Here is a 21,140-nt window from a genome sequence, read left to right as displayed (position 1 = left end):
AGAAGATGCTCAACAACACTCATCATCAGGGAAATGCAAATCAAAATCACAATGAGGTGTCACCTCCTTCCTGTCAGAATGGCTATTATGAAAAAGGTAAGAGATAAGTATTGGTGAGGATGTGGACAAAAGGGAACCCTTGTGCACTGTTCATGGGAATATAAATTGGTGCAACCACAATAGAAAACAGGATGGAAGTTCCTCAAAAAATTAAAAATAAGACTACCACATGATCCAGGAATTCCAATTCTGGGTATTTATCTGAAGAAAATGAAAACACTAACTCAAAAAGGTATCTGCACCCCATGTTCACTGCAGCATTATCTGCAGTAGTCAAGATATGGAAACAACCCAAGCGTCCGCTGATGAATGAATGGGTAAAGAAATTGTGGTATATATATAAAATGGGATAGTATTCAGCCATAAAAAATGAAATCTTGCATTTATGACCACATGGATGGATGTAGAGGGCTTATGCTAAGTGAAATGAGCCAAAGAAAGACAAATACTCTTTGTCTTTTTTATACGTGGAACCTAAAAAAATAAGAAAAAACAAGCTTATAGAGAGAACAGACTGGTGGTTGCCAAAGGTAGTGGATGGACATGGAAGAAACGGGTAAAGGGGGTAAAAAAGAGAAAAAACAAGTAAATCTCCAGCCATAGTTATAAACAATGTTCTATGTGCCTATGTTCTATTTTACTACTTTAGGCATTAAATCCACTGTTGTATTCTCAGTGTATGAGCATGTATCTTTCCGTGTTGTCTAAAATGAACTTCAATATTTAGAAATTAAAACAAATAATTTTTTAATATTTTTGTGCATATAATACACCATAGACTGATAATCAATATAAAATAGTACTTTAGGTCATTTCTGAGTTCTGAAAAGGCTCGTCATTAAATACATTGGATTGTGCTCTGTAGGAATCATGTTATTGAGTCTGAAAAAAAATTAAATGTTTTAATGAAATGTGGTAGATGTAGTGTAGTCCCTTAAATCAGTTATTACAAAAATACTTCTAAAAAAAAAGATGCTTTTTTTTAAAAAAAAAAAAAAGATGCTTTGAAACTAGTAGAAATTATTGGTGTTGAGAAGACATTTGATTAGGCAAAAATCCCATCTGTTTTTAAGTGTAAAGCTAAACTTCTAAACAGATACTCTTTTCACAGACTCTGAGTTATGATTAAATATATAGTTGGGCTGACACAGTTTAGCAATTGAGGTAGAATCTGCCTTTAAAAAAAAATGGAAAGAAAAAGGAATCTTGTTAAGTCAGTTAGTGAAAATCTCCCGTTCCAGTATCTGCCCACCCTCAATATCTGAACAAATCCCTCATCCCTCTCCCTGGTCTGCCTTCAGCAAGAACCCTGTTGAGTCTGTCCAGCAAGAATCCTCCTCAGTCCTGATATTTGCTCTTAGTGATTTTCTACCCACTACCCCCCCACCCCAGCTCCTTGGCTATAAATTCCCGCTTGTCTTTGTATTCAAAGTTGAGCCCAATTTCTCTCCCCTACAACAAAACCCCATTGTAGTAGCCCCCCCAGAACAAAGTCTCTTTTACTGTCTTTAACAAGTGTTAAGAATATTTTCTCAACATTGTGTTTGTTCCCCCAATGGACTACTATAAGCCATGAAAATGAACTACAGTTGCATGCATCAGTGTGGATGAATCTTGTTGATTCCAAAAAGCAAGTCCTAGAAAACCAGATACAGTATAGTGCTAATAGAGTTCCAAGAACAAGTACATAAAACTAAATAAAATAATGATAATGTTTAGGCATATATATATATTTTTCAAGTGTCTGTATATGTATATATGTCATTTCTAAGGAAATGATAAACCTTAACAATCAGAATGGTGGTTTTATGTGAAGCAGAGGCAAAAAGATGCTCTAGGAAAGGAGCACATAGGGAGATGTAGGTGCCTGGGGTTGGATGGTGGGATCGTGGGTGTTTATTATATTGTGAATAAACACATAAATAAATGCAGGTGCCTGGGAGACTCCCTGGAGGAGATGACGGGCATACAGGCAGAGAGGTGAAGGGTGAACTGGAGTTACCTAGGATCAGGCTGTACCAAGGACAAAGTTCAGCGTGGTGCAAAGGCCTGGGTCAGGAAGAGAGAGCTTGATTTGCTGGAGCTGCTCAGAGGGTCTTGGTGAGGCCTGACCCAGAGCAACGCTGCAGAAAAGTGAGACCAGAGGGCTGGAGTCCGAGTCAGCTAAGAAGTGGGAAACCATCCTGTAGGCCACAGGATACTCTGAAAGGGGGGCTGGGGACGGGGGGAGGGAGACACGAGGACACTGACTTTATGAAGACAGCTCTGGCAGTACAGGGGAAGTAAGTAGGCCGTCCTCAAGCAGCCTAACCACTGGCTGTCCCGCCAGCTTCATCTTACCACCTTTGGCTACACTCCGGTCATGCTACAGGCTCTGGGCTGGGGTAGGTACCTAGCCAGGTGACCGTCCTACCCCGCCCCCCAGCCCCCCACCCACCTCCAGGAGCTAATTCGTGTAACCACCTTCACCGGGAAACATTCTCAGACTACCCTTCCCAGTCCGGGAAAGGAGCCCCAGAACCTCCATCAAAACATTTCCCTCACTGGTTTGAATGGTCTTCACCGGTCTGTGTCCTTGACGACCTGGGCGCTCTGCATTTAGGCTCTTTGGTGCCCGGCACAGAGAGGGCTGGGGTCAGACCAAATGACTGTGGAATGGAACTGAAGTCAAGTCCGGGAGCACAGAGGAGGACACCCAGACCAGGAACTTGCCATTTCCCCGAGGAAGCCCAGATGCTTCGAGGCACCCTCTCGGCCTCCGCTCTGGCCACGCCCTCTTCCTTATCTCTCGGCTCCCGCCGGCGGTGAAGCGGCCCACCAGCAGCTCCAGTAGCCCGCACAGAGGAGACTCACCTCCCTGCGCCTCGGGTGGGCGGGGAAGGCTCCGTGAAGCAGGTGCAGCATGAAATTGGAATTCAAGAGATGAGTTAAGCCTGCTCTTTAAAAATAAAGTGTGGACACGTGTCTAGGGAAGAGGCTATTAAACCATCCCCTTTCCCTGGCTGCTACTTCCCACGTGCGCTGAGAAGAAACACCAAAGGTGCCGAGTGACCGTGGGTGTCTCCTCCCTCTCGGGGGCACCCACCCTGGAGCTCCCCGCGCGCTTGAATGAATGGGGGAGGACCCGTGCCCATGAATGAGTGCGGGAGTGAGGGAGTGCGCGGGCCAGCGGGCGGGTGAATGGCGACCGCGCCGACTCGGCACAGGGGCGCGGGCGCGGGCTCCACTTCCCTCTCCCGCCAGCTGGTGGCCTAGGGAAGGTGGCGGCGCCGGCAGCGGCCCGAGCTGGGACGGGCCGGGGCGCGGGATGGTGGGGGAAGGGGCGTTCCCGGCGACCGCGCCTTCCGCGGCTATTGGATTAGTGGCCTTCAGGGATGAGCTCAGCCGGATCGGCTTTCAGCTGCAGCCTCCGGGCCGGCCGGGAAGGCGGGGAGCGGGCGGCGGCGGCGGAGGAGGGGGAGGCGGCGGCGGCTGCAGCATCCAGAGCTGGCCGTGGCGGCCGGCGCGCCCCGCGCACAAAGGCGCCCGGCCCCTGGGGAGGGCGATGAGCGCACCGCAGCCGGGGCGCGGACCCCAGCTCCAACTACCACTGCGTGCGCCCAGGGCGCGGGGGAAGACGCAGAGGGCGCCAGGGGCCAGCGGCCGAGGCGCGGCCCTTGAGCCCTGAGCTCGGGACCCGCCGCCCTGTCGGTCCGGCGCGGAGCTTCAGAACGGCTAGAGCGCGGGCCTTGGCGCGCCCCCGGGATCCGCGCAGGAAGGCGCTGCCCCACTCCCACCCGACCTCTCGCGCCCTCCCGCCGTGCCCGAGCGCCAACTTCCCCAAGAACGCTCCAACTCCAGGCCACCCTGCCGGGCAGAGGGGGCGCTGCTGCTGGGCACCAGCCGTGAGGACGCGCCCCTGGCCCTGGGGAGCCAGCCGGCATCTTCGGGGTCGCTCGGGCGCCTCTGAGTGGGCGGCGGCGGCAGACTGCTCTTCGCGGAGTGCAGGACCTGCCAGCCCCGGCGATTCCTCCCGGCAGGCGCTCGCCCTCTCTTTTATGGTGAGTATCGTCCAGCTTCTGATGAGGGGCGCCCTTGGGCGCGCGGGAGCCGGGCGCCGAGGTCTGGCAGCGCGGACCTCGTGCGGGCCGGCACTCATCACAACGGGAGCTCCTGGCATGGGTCGTGTCCGGGTTCCCGGGAATTCCTTTCTGCAGGCTGTGGCAGCCCCAACCGGCTAGTTTGCGTACAGGCTTGGGGCATTTGGGGCTGGCCCCTGGCGCCATAGGTTCGAAGCCTACTGCTTCTCTGTGTAATGGAGACATCACGAATAACTGCCCCCCCCCCCCGAGTCACCCTGCCCGTGTTTGGGTGCAAGATCCGTCATTCACTTGCTGGGTGACCTTGGGCAAGGCGCCAAACCTCAGTTTCCTCATCCGTAAGATGGGGATGATAATGGTACCCGTTTTATAGCGGTATTGGCAGGATCTATGAGGCGATGCTTGTAACGTATGTAGACCTGTGCCTGGCACATAGGAAGTACTCTGTCAAATGCCAGCTAGCATTATTATTAGCCGTGTGAGCCCAAGCGTGTAACAACTTTCCGGAGCTGTAGCAGCTCCCTTGTCTATATAATGGGGACTGAATAAATTCTGGGAGTCTGTTCGTCCGGGTGGGGTGGGGGAGGGGATTCGGAGCGGTGGCAATCAAGGGCCTGGCACGCAGTAGGCGGTGATGAAGTGGTGGCTGTTGTTATCGTTTACTCTAGACGCTGGGGTAGTGAGGCTGCTCGCCCGGCCCGAGCGCTGCTCGGGGCCAGTTTCTGGCCTTGCTTGGAGCAAACTTGGTGATGCTCAGGAAGGGAGGGGGTCGCGAGCTCCGCGAGTCACAGGCGAGGGTAGGAGGTGGGGTCTGGGAAGGAGGGAGGAGGGCAGAGCCTGGAGCGCGGCAAATGCGTCCGCCCGGGTAGCGCAGGACGCGCCACGGGCTCCGAGCCAGAAGGGGACACCGAGCCCAGGACCTCTCCCTGGTGGGATAAACTGAGGAAGTGGCCGCTCCAGCCTCCCTAAGGGCCGAGCATGGACCATTGCGGACTAGAAGGGACCGGAGGGCACTTCTCTACTGCTGTCACGAAGAGGTGGAGAGCTCTGGGTTCTGGAGTCAGGCTAGAGTTCGAATTCCGCCTCCACCATCAGCCCTCGGTGTGACCTTGGGCCAGTACTCTGATCTCTCCCAGCTCCATTTCCTCGGCGGCCCCATTCTCCTCCGGGGGCAGTTGCAGGGTGAAGATGGGAGTTCTCTCCTCTCTAGGAATCTGAGCCCCCATCCTTCCACCCACCTTCTGCCCCTCCCGGCAATCTGATGAGCCTAAATCCGGAAGACGTGAAATGTTATGCCTGAGTTTTAGGGAAACGCTATTAAAAGGAAAATCCAAGATCTGCCCACCCTCTTCCCGGCCGGTCACGGCTGGGTGGGAAGAGATCAGTGCACTAAATCTCTCTCAGTCCCTCTGTCCCTGTTACCCACCTTCTCACCTCTATCCTCCAACCAAATCCTGCAGCCAGCTTCTGTCACTCAGGCTGATGGGGGACTCCTCCTCATCCCCCCAAACCTTCATTTGTTTCTAAAGCTCTGCAGATTAATGGAGTTTGTGGAAAGACAGAGTGTCAATAGCATGATATAAGCTTGCTTCACACAAGGGCATATTCCTCTGAAACACATACCCTCTGATTGATTCCATTTTTAAAACTTCCTTAAATAGCAGTAATAAAAGGAATTTAAACTACCTTTGGCAAACAACAAAATTCAACTGGCTGGCCATTTCACTCAAATATCTCTCCAGTTTGTATTTCTGTTTTCTTTCAAAGATTGATAAATTCAATTATATAAAAAGAAACTCTGCAGGGAAAAGAAATCACCATAAATAGTCAAGAGACTTAGGACAAACTGGGGGGAGAATTGTCACTCCTAACACAAAGGGCTCATCTCTTTAATATATAAAAGGTTTCTCAAGTCAATATGCAAAAGACCAAAACTGGACAAAGGCCATAAACAGTCCACACACACAAAATGAAATCGAAATGATACTTAAACATATGACAGGATGCTCTACCTCCCTCAATAAGAAGAATGCAAGTTAAAACTACAATAAGATACATTTTTTTCACGAATCAGATTAGCAGATAGTAGCAATGAGCATTTATCAGAAATATCTTTTCGGGGCGCCTGGGTGGCTCAGTTAGTTAAGCGACTGCCTTCGGCTCAGGTCATGATCCTGGAGTCCCGGGATCGAGTCCCGCATCGGGCTCCTTGCTCGGCAGGGAGTCTGCTTCTCCCTCTGACCCTCCTCCCTCTCATGCTCTCTGTCTCTCATTCTCTCTGTCTCAAATAAATAAATAAAATCTTTAAAAAAAAAATGTCTTTTAAAAAATAAGTGACTTGGGGCACCTGAGTGGCTTAGTTGGTTAAGCATCTGAGTCTTAATATCAGGTCAGGTCTTGATTTCAGGGTTGAGTTCAAGCCCCATGTTGGACTCCAACACTGGCCTACCTGAAAAAAATCAATCAATCAATCAAAGCCCTGTCTCTCTCAGAACCCCCCGCAAGGCTGCCCTTGCAGTAAACTCTAAACACCCCAGGGTCTTCCAGGTCTGGTTACTGCCCCCTTCTCCCTTCGTCATCGTTTTCTTCTCTCATTGCCTTCCATTCCCTCGCCTTTCTAGTTTTGCTGTGACACTCGAAGGACTTCATTTGCTGTTTCCCCTACTTTTCCTCTTCGCTTTTCTTTCTTTTCTTTTTTTTTACAGGGGCAGAGGAGAGAGAGAGAGAGAGAATCTCAAGCAGACTAAGTGCTGAGCAGGGCTTGATCTCACAACCCGAGCAGACACAAACCTGTGTCTCACAACAACAAGCATTTTTTCCCCCTCACAATTAAAGTACACATTTGGAATGGGGATTGAGTTCTAAACTCAATATGTGAAGCAAAAATCACATGCAGTCAACACTGCCCCGGAAGAGATCACGGCCCGAGCAGAAATCAAGAGTTGGTTTCTTAGCCGACTGAGCCACTCAGCAGCCCCTCTTCCCTTTTCTTAAGACTCGCTTCTTCTCCTCACTTGGGCAGGCCTGTCCTGGGAGGGGCTTCATTCCTCTCCCAGGAAATGGCCAAGACCTGGGCCAGTACAGAGTTCCTCATCCCTCTGTGAAGAGACCCAGTGAAATCACCATATGGGGGCTACTTAATTCTCCCTGAGTTGCCTGGCCTGTTGTCACATAGCCAGGCTCTTGAAAGGTCTCTTCTCTCTTGGTATAAGAACAAAGGGTCTCAGGGCGCCTGGGTGGCTCAGTTGGTTAAGCGACTGCCTTCAGCTCAGGTCATGATCCTGGAGTCCCTGGATCGAGTCCCGCATCGGGCTCTCTGCTCGGCAGGGAGCCTGCTTCTCCCTCTGACCCTCCCCCCTCTCATGTGTTCTCTCTCTCTCTCTCTCTCATTCTCTCTGTCTCAAATAAATAAATAAAATCTTAAAAAAAAAAAAAAAAAGAACAAAGGGTCTCAGACAACTCCCTGGCTAGAACAGGCCATTCAATGTGGAAAATCCAGGGGGTGGGACCTGAAGTGAAGTGACCAGAAGTTTCTGCTTTATAGTCATTTAAAAAAATAAGTACACGAGGCTCAAAAAAATAAGTACAGAGGCTCAGTCAGTTGAGCCTCTGACTCTTGTTTTTGGCTTGGGTCATGATCTCCTGGGTTGTGGGATCGAGCCCCATGTTGGGCTCTGCACTCAGCATGGAAAGTCTGCTTGAGATTCTTTCTCTCTGCCCCTCCCCCTGCTCACTCTAAATCTCTCTCTTTCAAATAAATAAGTAGAATCTTAAAAAAAATAAGTACATAAATGTGTGCACTTAATTTATGTGAACATAACCATACATATTTGATAAAGAAGACCCACAGCAAAAAATACATAAAATATCAACACATTTTTAAATAAAACATGGTTCCTACATAAGTCAGTTAGTTTATCTGCTACTGCTCAGCTCAAGAAATACGGAGGCTGTGGGAAAAACACTTGTCTGTGCTACCCTTTGGGAAAGAGGATGGCGTACCCAAATCAGGTATCCTGGGCCTTGTGGACCTGTCCGGGGCCGTGTTGACTGCATGTGGTTTTTGCTTCACATATTGAGTTTAGAACTCAATCCCCATTCCAAATGTGTACTTTAATTGTGAGGGGAAAAAAAATGCTTGTTGTTAAAATGCAAATTGTACAGGAGATGTGGGGTAGATACCCCTTCTTCAACCCAACAGGTAGTTTCTCGCCTAGCCAGAGGTAGCAGGTGCTGGCTGGATGCTGGCAGGAGGTAGGGGAGAGCTGGGTGCTGACTCTGCCAACAAGAAACGCAGCATGCGGTGCAGAAGACAACAAGGACGGGGATGCAGGGAGATGGCGGGCTGGCACAGAGGCTGCCCGGCCTGCCTGCGAGCAAGGGCAAGTGGGAAGGCTCCCAGGACAACAAGGTATGGACAAGATGTAGTGCTTGGGGAAGGTTGGCCTAGCTACTCTGAGCTGGGCCATGCTGGGAGGCAGCATGGGAGAACTAAGCAGGAGCAGGTCTCGGGGACTGTTGTGCCAAGCTATGAGGTGCAGCTTCCCCCTGAGAAGCCACCTGGAGAGGTGAATGAGAAGATGGATGGTGGCTTGGTCAGATTTACCCCTTGGCAGCTTGGAAGGGGGCTTAAGGGACACAGACTGAATCAAAGAGCCCTGTTAGGAGACCATTGTAGTAATCCAGGCAACAGCTGAGCTAAAGGAGAGCTGAAGGCACTCAATGAGAGAGATGGAGAGATGGGAAGATCCACAGCAGAAACAGGGGTGTGCAGAGAGGAACTTGGTATGCTGGAGAGGGATGAAGCTGAGGTTCAGCCCTGGACATGTAGATTCTGAGGGGCCAGTGGGTCCCCAGATGTCTGACATCTGGAGAGGATAAGCATGCTCCCCGCCCCCCACTCCCCAGGGGGAGGCTTGTGGTCGAAAGAGGCCAGCTGGCTTTACAAGGTTGTTTGAAGGAGCACCTAATCTGATGGTTGTTAGCAGCTTCCAGAAAGAGGGTTCTGGTGCTGAGGAGAGAAGGCAGGGCTAGAGACCCAGTTTGGCAGAATCTGCAGAGGCCAGAAATGAGAGACGAGGAGCAGAACCTAAAGATGTGACCTAGGGGGCGCCCCCTTTATGGGGCAGCCAAGGTGCATCCTGGAGCCAAGAGGTGACAGGAAGCTGCCGTGAGCTCAGGACCTCCATGCGTGCACAGAGGGAGAAGCCCAGAGCAGCTCCAAAGTCACCCACCTGGCTTAGTGCTGGGAAATGTCATTGATGGTGAGCCCAGAGCCCTGCCTTCTCCAGGAGGGAGCCAAGCTTGTTCCAGTCAGCCAGGCCCCCTGTGATGGCTCTGCTCTCAGCCAGAGATCGATTAATCACACAGATTCCTGGGGTCAGGGGCTCCCTCCCACCTGGCCCTCCTTCTCTTCTCTTCTCTCTCTCTCTCTCTCTCCCCCCCAGGTCTCCCTGTTTCCCCGCTTCCTCACTAGCCCCTTTTCCTTTCTTGTCCACTCCCTGGTATCTCAAAAATGCTCCCAGACTCACCTCAGGCTTCACAGAGGGACCTTCGGAAATCCCAGCAGGTGCCTATCATGATCTCCTGGATCAAGCCTGAGGCATGAATAAATTTACTTTTCTTTCAGGCATCCTGAATTTCCCACAACCAGTTACACCAAATAAATGGGAGACAAATGAGGGGCTGGACGTGAAGATTATTGTGTTTCCCTCATAGAATGTTCCCCAGGAGGGTCCCAATGTGTAGCGCCCCCCCCACCCCCTGTATTCCAGCTTTGCTGTAGGCCGAGCCACGCTGGGCCTCACATCTGCCCCCCAGAACAAGCCACATGTGCTTGGGGCTGCCCTCTGGGCACAGGGGCAGCTACAGGGTGACCAGGCCTCTGGCCTTGCTGCCTCGGAGGTGTGTCTCTTTCAAATGACCTTGTAGATAGAGCATGCTGGCCTGGTCTCTGCCCAGCAACCACCTTCATCCCATCCTCTGCTCTCCTTGCTGGCTGACAGCCTGAGCTTCTGCCTTGGGGGCTCTTGGCTCAGTCACGCGTGGGAGGATTCCCATGGAAACCCCACAAGAAGGAGAGGCTCAGGGAAGCCTCATTGATTTGCACTCTAGGAAGACAGGCGTGAGACGGTTCCACCCGGAACTGGACAGATGGCTCTCTTTGTGAGCTCTGGGGAAGAAAGGACTTGCCCAGCCAGTTGTAGCATGAGCTCCAAGCATGTGTATAGAGGGAAAAAGATAATGGGCGTCTGTGGACAAAATCTTGGAGGCTCTTTAGTTCCTTTGTCATTGGTGGTTTCGTGCTGAATGAGCGTCTTTTAATAAAACAGCCCCTCGACTTAATATTTGTGCTAAGAAAATCTCAAAAACATCCCAGCCAAACCAGGTTCAGCCCTAGGTATCGTTGGCACCATGGTACAGAGGCAAAAACTGAAGGAATGAAGATGGTAAATGGATTGGCCGAGCTCATGGTGCTCTGTACTCCCAGCTCATGCCTCTGTGGAGCTTCTTTTGCTCATTTGCTCAGGCTTGTGCATTGCTCGTGTAGATGTTCGCCTAGCACTTGCTCTGAGCCAGTGCCATTCGGAGTCCTGGGACTGCAGTGAGGAGACCCAGCCCTGCTCTTGAGTTGTCTCCTAGCTGGCGGGAGAGAGGCAGCTAAGGAGATGGATGGCCTCCTGTGATAAGTCTGGTGGAGACAAGCCCAGCGGCCCTGCGAGCAGGGGAGGGGCCTCCCCAGAGGTGTTGATACCCAAGCTGAATTACCCAGATGTGTGCATGTGGGGGTGTGCAGGGAGGGAGAAGGGAGGAAGGCAGCAGTGTGTTAGGACAGGGATGTGTGGGCTTACGTGTGCCTGTTGGAAAATTCTGGCAGGTTGGTGGGAATGCAGTGAAGGGGTTTGTGGAGGAGGATGGGCCAGGGGAGCACTGTGGGAGGTTAGGGTTAGGAGTCTGCACTTTATCCTGCTGTGAAGGATTGTAAGCAGGGGTATGATTAGATTAGCTTTGCATTTTACAAATGCTGTAGTATATATTTGAAAGCAATATGAGTCTATTAAAGGAATTCAAATGGTATCAGACTGCACTGTTTTTTACTGTAAAAGGGGTGTGACCCCTTTGGTGTGAGCTCTCCCTAGAGGGAAGCGATCTGCTTTTAGACTTTCCTGTAGCCTCAGGTCCCAAGGGAGGCAGCATTATTGTTGGTTAAAAGAAGGAATGAAATCCATACCCACCCCTGAGTCTGAAGCCAAAGGCCACCCTGAGGGGAGGGCAGCTCACCCAGTCATTACCAATTCCTGCAGCGTCTGTCTCTAGGCTGACCCCATGCCTGGGTGAGCCCAGCCAGCCGGGCCTCTGAGAACGGGATTTCTGCTCCTGGGCCTCTAAAGACTGAGCGTCACAGTTTGCAGAACCCTGAGGCTCCTTCAGCGGTGCGGCCTCAACCCCTCATGTTTCCACATTTCCCTGTCGAGTTGCAACACCCCGCCAGGGTCCCCAGAAGGGCAACTGGCAATTTGGGTTTTTGTTTTCTTGCTCGGCCGTCACTGAAGCCCCGGGGCGGACCCTTCCATATAATGTCATTAAGCATCCCATCCAAGCACAGACTAAGAAATTAAGTGTGGTTTGGGGGGCACGGGACAGGGGCACCACTAGGCAGTGTGCCGTGTACCCTCTGCTTACTGGGTTGAGAGACGACATTATTGCTATAGCTGGAATTTGGACTTTGTTGTAGCTCCTCAAGAAGAGCTATGTGACAGGGACCCATTCCTTCTGGCTGAAGAGAGAAGGCAGGGACTGCGTCTGACAGGGCTCCTGCTCTATCCCCGGCTCCCAGCAGCACAGGGTCTGGCACGTGGCCACTATCCTCTAAGTGTCTGTTGAGTGAGTAGGTGAGGACCGAGGCAGGAAGTGTGCACAGCAGTGTCTAGCAGAGGGGCAGACTGGCGACAGCCAAGAGTCCACTGCTCGGAGGAGATGACAGTGTTAGTGGCAGAACTAGGCCCCGTGTCCCCATCTCCTGACTACATCCTCTAAAAAGAGCAGGAAGTGAGACCTCCCTGAAGCTCAGGGCTTCCTCCCCACACTCATACATATATACTCTACCCTGTCTTTAAAGCATGCTGCCTGTGTCTGGGCTGGGGGGAGCAGAGAAGCCCAGGCGAAAGCTTCCTGTGCTCAGAGGAACACCCCTCGGGGTAGGAAGAAAAACAGATCAGCAGGACCAGAGAGAGCCCAGGCCGGCCCTGGGTGGACAGAGTTGCGGGGCAGGTTCCTCGAGGCCTGGTGGATCAGGGCAGGCTTCCTGGAGAAGGTGGAGCTGTCAGGCAGGATTGGGGAGAGGAAGAAGGAAGGACTAGGAGCTCCACTCACCTGGACAAAGACACGAAGACGGACCTGTAGCCCGGGTTCAGGATTTGGGACTGTGTTACTAACTTCCTTCCTCCCAGCTCTGGCCTGGAGTCAGCTGGTCTTTCTGTCCCTCGATCCTGATCCTGACCATTGCCCTTGACAGTTTCTGTGGGACTAAAACCAAATTATTTAGCCAGTCTTTTATTCATTTGTTATTGAGTGACCAGTTAAAGAGGACCGTAGGAGCTGGAACTTCCCTGGGGCGAGGACTGCAGAGGCAGTGAGGAGATACAGGGAACGTGAGGGCAGAATAGAGCCCCCACTCCAGACCAGGAGCTGGGCTAGAAGCTAAGACATGGTCCCCTATTGTTGAGCATGTGCACTGGCCTCCATTCTTTGCTGCTGTGAACCACTCTGCCCTTTGCTCTGTAGCTGAATCCTAGCGCACACCCATGGTCATTTCTTTAGGATGCGCTCAGGGGCTGAAATGGCAGTGTCGGAGAACATCCGCAGTTTGAAGGAGCGCTTCACATTTCCTGGGTAGCTCCTGGGTGCCCTGTGCCATTCCAGACTTTACAGACGTCCTTGCAAAGGCGGGCAAGGTTAGCAGAGTTAGCGGCACTTTTCAGGTGAGTCTCAGAGAGCTTACATCCTTGCCGGGGCCCAGTGGGCAGCCGGGCATTCAAACTCTGCCCTTCGTTACGAGGCGCGGTTGCTAGGTTTCCATTAGTGGACATGAACACTCCGATCGGGCCCTGTCGTGGGGTGAGCAGCAAAGGGGCCGTCTGTCGTAGGTCTGCTTTGCCCCGGCCCCAGTGTGGGCAGCCCTGCCACTGATGGGGCAAAGGCCTTGAGGCCCTCAGTGACCCAGCGTGGGTCTCCTCTGGGGATGTGGCTTGGCTGTTGCTTTCAAACACATTGAAGGTGTCTCTTCGATAGCAACAACTCCAGAGTTGGCCTGGTTGTGTACAAGGGTAAAGCAGTTGCCCTTAGACTGTCCCCTGTGGGCCACACAGCACTGATCACAGTTGGCATCACGCAGAAGCCCCGTCCTTAGCAGTGCGGAGGAAGGTGGGAGAGCACGGGCCTGTCCTACCATGGCCCTGGGGCCCGTCTCAGTCCTGCCACTTGCTGGGACCCTCTCTGCCCCTGTCCCCTGTTTTGGATAAAGGGGCACGTGACTTCCAGTTCCTGTGAAGCAGCTGTGAGGCCACCTGGAACAGAGTGCAGATACCTACGGTTAGTGATGGAGAAAGCACACGTAGTGGGGACTTTGGGTTCAGGATGGGAACAGCCCCGCTGTCACTTTGCTCAGGCTGCTTGGTGCCTCAGTTTCCCGGTCTGTTAGAATGGGACTATAAGGTGCCTTTAAGTGAATTATAAAAGCGACAGATTCCAACCCCCCCGCAGTCTGATGCGCTAGGGCAGACTGTACAGACTTACAGAGATGACCCTGGATGAGTGTTGGTTCTCTTCATTGAATCCCCCATACACACCCTGCACCACTCACACGTTATCTTGCTTATTTCTCATAATTGGTTGAGGCTCAAGGGCTGGGTGAAGGTTGCGATGGAGCTCCAAGGTGAATAGAGGAAAAAGCAAGTTGTCTTGTTAACTGAACTACAGTGTCCAGCTTTCTTGTAGACACAACTGGTCCTCATTTCCATTTGGGCCCTTTTGGGTTAGAGACCCCACCCCCACCTCACTCCCCTACCTCTGCCCTCTTCCCCCTCCCCTCTCCCTCCACAGTAATGGCAGCATACCACACAGCATGTTCTGCACCTTGTTTGTTCAACTTAATCTCTCTGTTGAATCTTCCATGTCAGTACATTCTTTCCTCCAGCTGCATAGTATTCCATCACATGATTTACCAAAATTTATTTAGCCTGGCTTTAGTTTGGGTTTTTTCCAATATTTTGCTATTACAAACAATGCTGCCTATGTATGTATGTAATATATATATATATATAATATTTGAAAGACACATGTATTTTATATATAATACATAATATATGTGTATCATGTATTATACATATGTATGTAGCTCTGCACATTTAATACTGAATAAATATTGGAAGTGGAATGTACACTTGCCATTCTGAGAGACAGCGCTAATTCTTTGTCCAGAGAGGTTACACCATTTTACCTTTAGGTTAGCAATGTATGAGCCTGTCTGCTTCTCCAAGAAGGTGTTATCTAATTTTTTGAGCTTTGCTAATGTGATAGACAAAACCGGCATTTCATTGTAGTTCTAACTTGTTTCTCTTTTATTATGCACTTGGTAGAACATCTTCTCAAAAGAGCCATTTGTTTCTCTTTTTGTGTGAACTGTTTGTTGTATCTTTCACATTCTGTATGTGGGTTGGTCTTCTCTTACCAGTTTATAGTAGTTTGTCATATATTTGTAATTTGTGTCTTAAGTATTTCCCCATATTAAGACAACAAGCTAGTCTAACCTCTTTTATGAGTGCTTTTTGCTATGCAATTTGGTGTTTCCCATTTTCGTTTCTTATTTCTTATGTTTGGGTCTTCTCTCCCCCTTAAATGATTAGATTAAATGGTTGATAGGTTTTATTGTTTCTTTATTTTAGCCATCGAAGTCCTGCATTTAAAATATATTTAGTAATATGTAAAACTGTTAATTGTTTAATTTTAGGTGAAATAACCTGAATAAAGGCCCATGATGCCAATTTTAATTTTTTATTTTTTTAAATTTAAATTCAATTAGCCAACATATAAATAAAAAGAAAATTCACTAATTTTTGTAAATTAAAAAAAAGATAAAATGAAATAATCCTAATGCTAATAGTGTTTTATATCTGGTTAATGAGTCAGGTGGTGATTTTTAAGTTTTGTACATTTTTTAACATTTTCTAGAATTTAAAAAGTGGTTTAATGTTTTCTAATAGACTTTAATTTTTAGAATATTTTTAGATTTATAGAAAAACTACATAGAAAGTAGGTAGAGTTCCCATATACTCACACCTAGTTTTCCCTATTATTAACATCTTCCATTAGTATGGTACATTTATCACAGCTAATGAACCAGTATTGATACATGGTTACCTGAAGGCCAGGCTTTATTCAGATTTCCTTAGTTTTCACCTAGTATTATTTCTCTGTTCCAGGACACCATATTAAATTTAGTTGTCATTGGGCTTCTCTTGGCTGTGACAGTTTCTCAGCTGCTCCTTGTCTTCAATGGCCTTAACAGTGTTGAGGAGTATTGGTCAGGTCTTTTGTTGGATGCCTCCCACTGGAAATTATCCTATGTCTTTGTCATGATTAGACTGGGGTTATGGGTTTTTGTGGAAGAAGACCATAGAGATAAAGTACTGTTTCATTACATCATGTTATGTCATTTCATGACATACTATCAACATGATAATGATAGAATAATAACATTATAATAGACAATATAATATGGTAGATTAAATGATTGCATTAGAGAGTTTTTATGTTCTATTGGTTTTGTTTTGTTTATGTGGTATTTTTTCCCAAAGAACTAGTTCTCAGACTTGTTTATTAGTTCTATTATTTTTCTATTTTATTATGCTTCATTATTTTCACTTTTTTATACTTATCAGTATAAGTACACCAGTCATGATCTACTTTAGTAGGATCCCACAGGCTCTAAGATATGGGATGTGTTTTGTTATTCTCACTCTTTCTGTATTCTGCAAATTCTATATAGATTTTTTTTGAGTTGTTTAGAAGAGAGTTTTAAAAAATATCCAAGTGGTAGGATTCTGTATCATAATTTTGTGATTAGTTTTTAGTTTTTCTTTTGTGTTAGTAGATTCTGTGTTATCTCTGCTTTTTTTGTGTATGGTTTATTTGTAGCCTAATAAATGGGAAATGACCTATCTTATTAGTTAAGCATTTTTATGTCTTTACGTAATTTGGTTCATTGACCTGTCATAAGCTAAAAAGGGTACATTAAAGTTACCTGCCTCTACTGTGTATCTGTCTGTCCTTGTATTTGCTGTAGCTTTTGCAGTGAATTTTGGTGATATTACTTGGTGTGTTAGATCTTTAATACTGTTGAGTCTCTCTGCTTTGGAGATATCTCTTATATGTAGCATACAGTTGGGAGTTTTGTCTTGATTTCCAATCTTAGACTCTTTTTTTTTTTTTTTTTTGTATAGTTTACCATGGCCATTCATTGACATAGCTAGTATTTCTGACTTAGTTTTACTATCATATTTTATGTCTTTGTGTTATTGTTTCTATTGCTTCTTACAGCAAAATCTTTCACTGTGTGGTCTGTTTTATTTTGTGTTCTTTCTGACAATTTAGAAGGTTTGTATTTTATTTTCAGTCCTTCTGGATGTTTATAACTATATAAGATGCATTTTATCTTTTTTTAAGACTGTGCTAGTTGTCTCCCTTCTGAAATAAGTGATTACAAAATTAGTTTACAAATTTAGTCACAATTTTTATATGCTTTGTGACAGCTTTTTTCCTGGTGAATTTTTTGGTTTGCCTTTTTTTTTTTTTTTTCCCTTTTCCTCCTTTATTTCTCCTGTAAGCATCTTTGACTCTATCCTGTGCTTGTTCCTCTTTGGAAGAGGAGAAGCTTCTTTAGATCGACATTTTGCAGTGGATTTATGTAGAGGAAAGGCCAGGAAGTATCTTAGGAGAACAGGATGATGGCTCCCTGGTTCGTCACAGTTTTGTTCCCAGGACTATGGCTGTGATTTCTTTTGGCCTTGCTTCTACCCAGGCAGCAGATATCTGTAGCCAGGGGCTTCCCCCAGTGCAGGCCCGTCCTCCCGCTCTGCCTCACAGACACACTGCTTCCTGCCGTGATGGCGACCTGAGGTCTCCTTTGCTAGCCCCACCCTCCTTTAGCCTCAGGGTGTCCGAGGCAGCTCCTGCTCTTCTGTTTGGGAACCGTTGGTTTTTTCCTTTTTTTTTTTAAAGATTTTATTTATTTATTTGACAGAGAGATACATAGCGAGAGAGGGAACACAAGCAGGGGGAGTGGGAGAGGGAGAAGCAGGTTCCCCGCAGAGCAGGGAGCCCGATGCGGGACTCGATCCCAGGACCTTGGGATCATGACCTGAGCTGAAGGCAGTCGCTTAACCAACTGAGCCACCCAGGCGCCCCGTTGGTTTTTTCCATCAGGGAGTGCCAGCTACTAGTCGGCTCTGCCAGCTTTATCCGAGATCTGCGGCCACAGGTGCTCTCTCGCCCCCGTCGGATCTTCGCTGCTTTTGGCAGCCCTTTACTGTTCTTGGCAGTCTTTCGTTAGAAGTTGTGTTTTGGGTTACAAATGTGTTCCAGTTTCGCTGAAGATAACATTTACATTTCTCTTGCTCTTTCTCCTTTATTTTAGGTGATTTGGGATATGAAAAGGAGTAACTGTATTCTGCTATCTTAGGAGTGTCTAGTGTTGCACATTTTCACGTGCTCTGGTTTCCACCAGATTAAACATTAGCCAGGGCGCTCGGGATAGGGTTGGCATGCGCTAAAGCTGGCGTCTGCAAATAGAAAGGAAAGAAAATGGGAGTTGAGAATAAAATAGGAGAGTTAAAAAGGAATCCGTGGTATACCTGGTGTGCTGTGTGGCAGCAGGGTCCTTTCCTTCTCCCTTTGGACTGTGCCTGGGAGTGTGCCACTATTTGGGTGGGAGGTTGTGGCCAGACAGGACAGGGCATGAAACATGCCTGCCTCTTGGTCTGTCTCTGGGGAAGTTGTTTGGCGCCCAGCTGCCCTTAGGCCAGAGAGGAGTGCACATGCCTGTGCTCTGGACTGGATGCAGGGCTCACCTCTCCATCTTTCCTCACATCCAGGGCTTTCCAAGCAGCTCGAGCACCTTGGGTTCTGGCTGGCCTCCTAGAGATGGTGGCCAAATCCTCCTCCCTGGAAACCAGGATCCTGCCTCAGAGGAGGTTGTCCAGGGTCAGTGTTGTTAACCAGTGTTTATGTGCCCAAAGAAAGAGCAGGCCCATCCAAAGGGAAGGGGTACTTGTGGGATGCCCAGAGGATAGAGCCAGAGAGGAAAACCTTGCCCACAGAGTCTCAGGCTTGGCCCTTTATATTGTCTCGCAGATTACCACACTACGCAGAGGGCGCTATTTACCCCCCTTTTACAGATGAGGAAACTAGAGTCTAAGAGAGGCTAAGAGACCTTTCTTTGGACAAACAGCTTAGAGATGGAGACAGGGATTTGGATGCAGTTCTACCTGGTTCCAGAGCCTGGACACTACTCCCCTTATTCCCCTGCCTCCCACTCACCTTCCCATGGAGACTCCATCCCATCCTCAGATGGTTGTCTTGTGTCCATGCTCATGTCCCTGGGTGATTTTGTGGGTTCCTCACTGTGTCTTCCTTTTCGAGGCTGGCTACACTTTAGATACTATTTAAGCTCCCCAGGGAAGCCAGGGTGGGAACCAACGGGCCACACCCTATACTTCTTTTTTTTTTTTTAATTTTTTTTTAAGATTTTATTTATTTGAGAGAGAGAGAATGAGAGACAGAGAGCATGAGAGGGAGGAGGGCAGAGGGAGAAGCAGACTCCCTGCTGAGCAGAGAGCCCGCACACCCTATACTTCTGCATCCCTATGTCCTCGGCCCTGTGTCCCCTCAGCTTTGGCACAGGCCTTGTCCCTGGGACAAAATACACGTGGGTTCTTCTCCAGTCTCTGTGGTCTTGGGTAAATCACTTTACTTCTCTAGGCTCAGTCCTTATTTCTAAAATGTCTATGATTACTGGAAGAGTAGAACATGGACTCTGACGCCAGATGATCTCAATGTGAATCTGAGCTCAGCACCTTATTAGCTGTGGGACTTTAGCTAATTACTTAGCCTTTCTCTTCTCTGGTTTTCTCAACTATAAAATGGGAATAATGATGTACCTGTCTTACAGGGAGGACTTAAGGATTAAACGATAATGTAAACTGTTTGGAACAGTGTCTGGCATATGGAAAGTACTAGATTAATGCCAGATATTGTTATGTTACTTAATTGTTCTTCCTAATGCACGCAAAGGACCCAGCCTCAAGAGGGGCATAAGTGGCTATTGCTGTTGTCATAACCGGTGCCCTTTGCTTTCTTCCAGGAGCTTGGGCCCCTGCCCCAGCCCGGCAGAGGCTGTGGAGGTAGACGGTCCAGAAGTCTGGTACGCAGCCCGGCGGCCCATCCCTGGCGGTGGGGAGCGGAAGCTCCCACGAGGTAGCGGTGGCCTGCAGCGGCCCCCTCCCGGCAGTGAACCATGGGCCAGAAGCTCTCGGGGAGCCTCAAGTCGGTGGAGGTGCGGGAGCCGGCGCTGCGGCCGGCCAAGCGGGAGCTGCAGGGGGCGGAGCCGGGGCGGCCGGCGCGGCTGGACCAGCTGCTGGACATGCCCGCGGCGGGGCCCTCGGTGCAGCTGCGGCACGCGTGGAACCCCGAGGACCGCTCGCTCAATGTCTTCGTCAAGGATGACGACCGGCTCACCTTCCACCGGCACCCGGTGGCCCAGAGCACGGACGGCATCCGTGGCAAGGTGGGCCATGCCCGCGGCCTGCACGCCTGGCAGATCAACTGGCCGGCGCGGCAGCGTGGCACCCACGCCGTAGTTGGCGTGGCCACGGCTCGGGCTCCTCTGCACTCGGTGGGCTACACGGCACTGGTGGGCAGCGACGCCGAGTCGTGGGGCTGGGACCTGGGCCGCAGCCGCCTCTACCACGACGGGAAGAACAGGCCCGGAGTGGCCTACCCCGCCTTCCTGGGGCCCGAGGAGGCCTTCGCGCTGCCCGACTCGCTGCTCGTGGTGCTGGACATGGACGAGGGCACGCTCAGCTTCGTCGTGGATGGCCAGTACCTGGGCGTGGCCTTCCGCGGCCTCAAGGGCAAGAAGCTGTACCCGGTGGTGAGTGCCGTGTGGGGCCACTGCGAAGTCACCATGCGCTACATCAACGGCCTTGACCGTAAGTGCCCCGTCGGGGGGCCAGGGGTTCCAGAGGCTGCCTGTCACGGAGGCACTGGGGAGGGCGGCAGGGAGCAGGGGAGGCCCCGCCCTCCATGGTCACTCGGGCGGACCCTGCCGGGTAGAGGATGTGAACTCTGGGAATCTCTCATTTACTGGCTTGGTGGTCTTGCGCTGTGCCTCAGTTTTCCCACCTGCAAAAGTGGTGCAAGGATAGTAATCTTGGTCAGGGTTGTTGTGAGGATCAACCAAGATAATGTACGTGAGGTGCTTAGACCAGTGACTGGCACCTACTAAGGGCTTCCTGTGTTGATACTAATCATGAATCTTGCTGTCTGCATAAGGGTCATACAAATTGATGTCTTCCTGTGTGCCAGGCCTCAGGCTCACAGCAGGAGGAGAGTGACAGTAGAAGGCCTAGTGCCTGCACTTGAATGCCGTGTACTCTGAGTTACTGATAAATAATACGTAATGATAATAACAACTATCATTTGTTGACCGCCTCCTGAAGGCAGGGACCGAGCACCCAATTTCCAGCTCTCCCTGGTGAACTATTAAAAGGGGTCACCTGGCCCTCATCTCTAGCTGATTATTACCTCCTGGGAATGAGAGCCAGAAGTTGTAGAATCCTGTTTTCCAAGAGGACCCAGAAATCTAGATTTGTGTGAAAGAGCCCCATTTTTGAAGTTGGCAGCTGCTGAAAACACCATGTGGGCAAACAAAACCCCCTTGCAGGC

General features: G+C 49.6%; 1 protein-coding gene across 1 annotated transcript in view; it reads left to right on the top strand.

The window, feature by feature from the left end:
* Positions 1-3,511: 3,511 nt before the first annotated feature.
* Positions 3,512-21,140, top strand: part of SPSB4 (splA/ryanodine receptor domain and SOCS box containing 4) — a 78,667-nt gene continuing 61,038 nt past the window's right edge. The window contains exons 1-2 of the mRNA XM_045903662.3: positions 3,512-4,100; positions 19,558-20,404. Coding sequence (XP_045759618.1) covers positions 19,711-20,404 — 694 coding nt within the window. The 5' untranslated portion in view covers positions 3,512-4,100; positions 19,558-19,710. The remainder of the gene's footprint in view (positions 4,101-19,557; positions 20,405-21,140) is intronic.

Source organism: Mirounga angustirostris, unplaced genomic scaffold, assembly GCF_029215605.1.
Source record: "Mirounga angustirostris isolate CCGP_5_RB_7025 unplaced genomic scaffold, mMirAng1.0.hap1 SCAF_1, whole genome shotgun sequence".
NCBI lineage: Eukaryota > Metazoa > Chordata > Mammalia > Carnivora > Phocidae > Mirounga > Mirounga angustirostris.
Note: the sequence above shows the minus strand (reverse complement) of the source record. Positions and strands in the feature narration are given on the sequence as shown.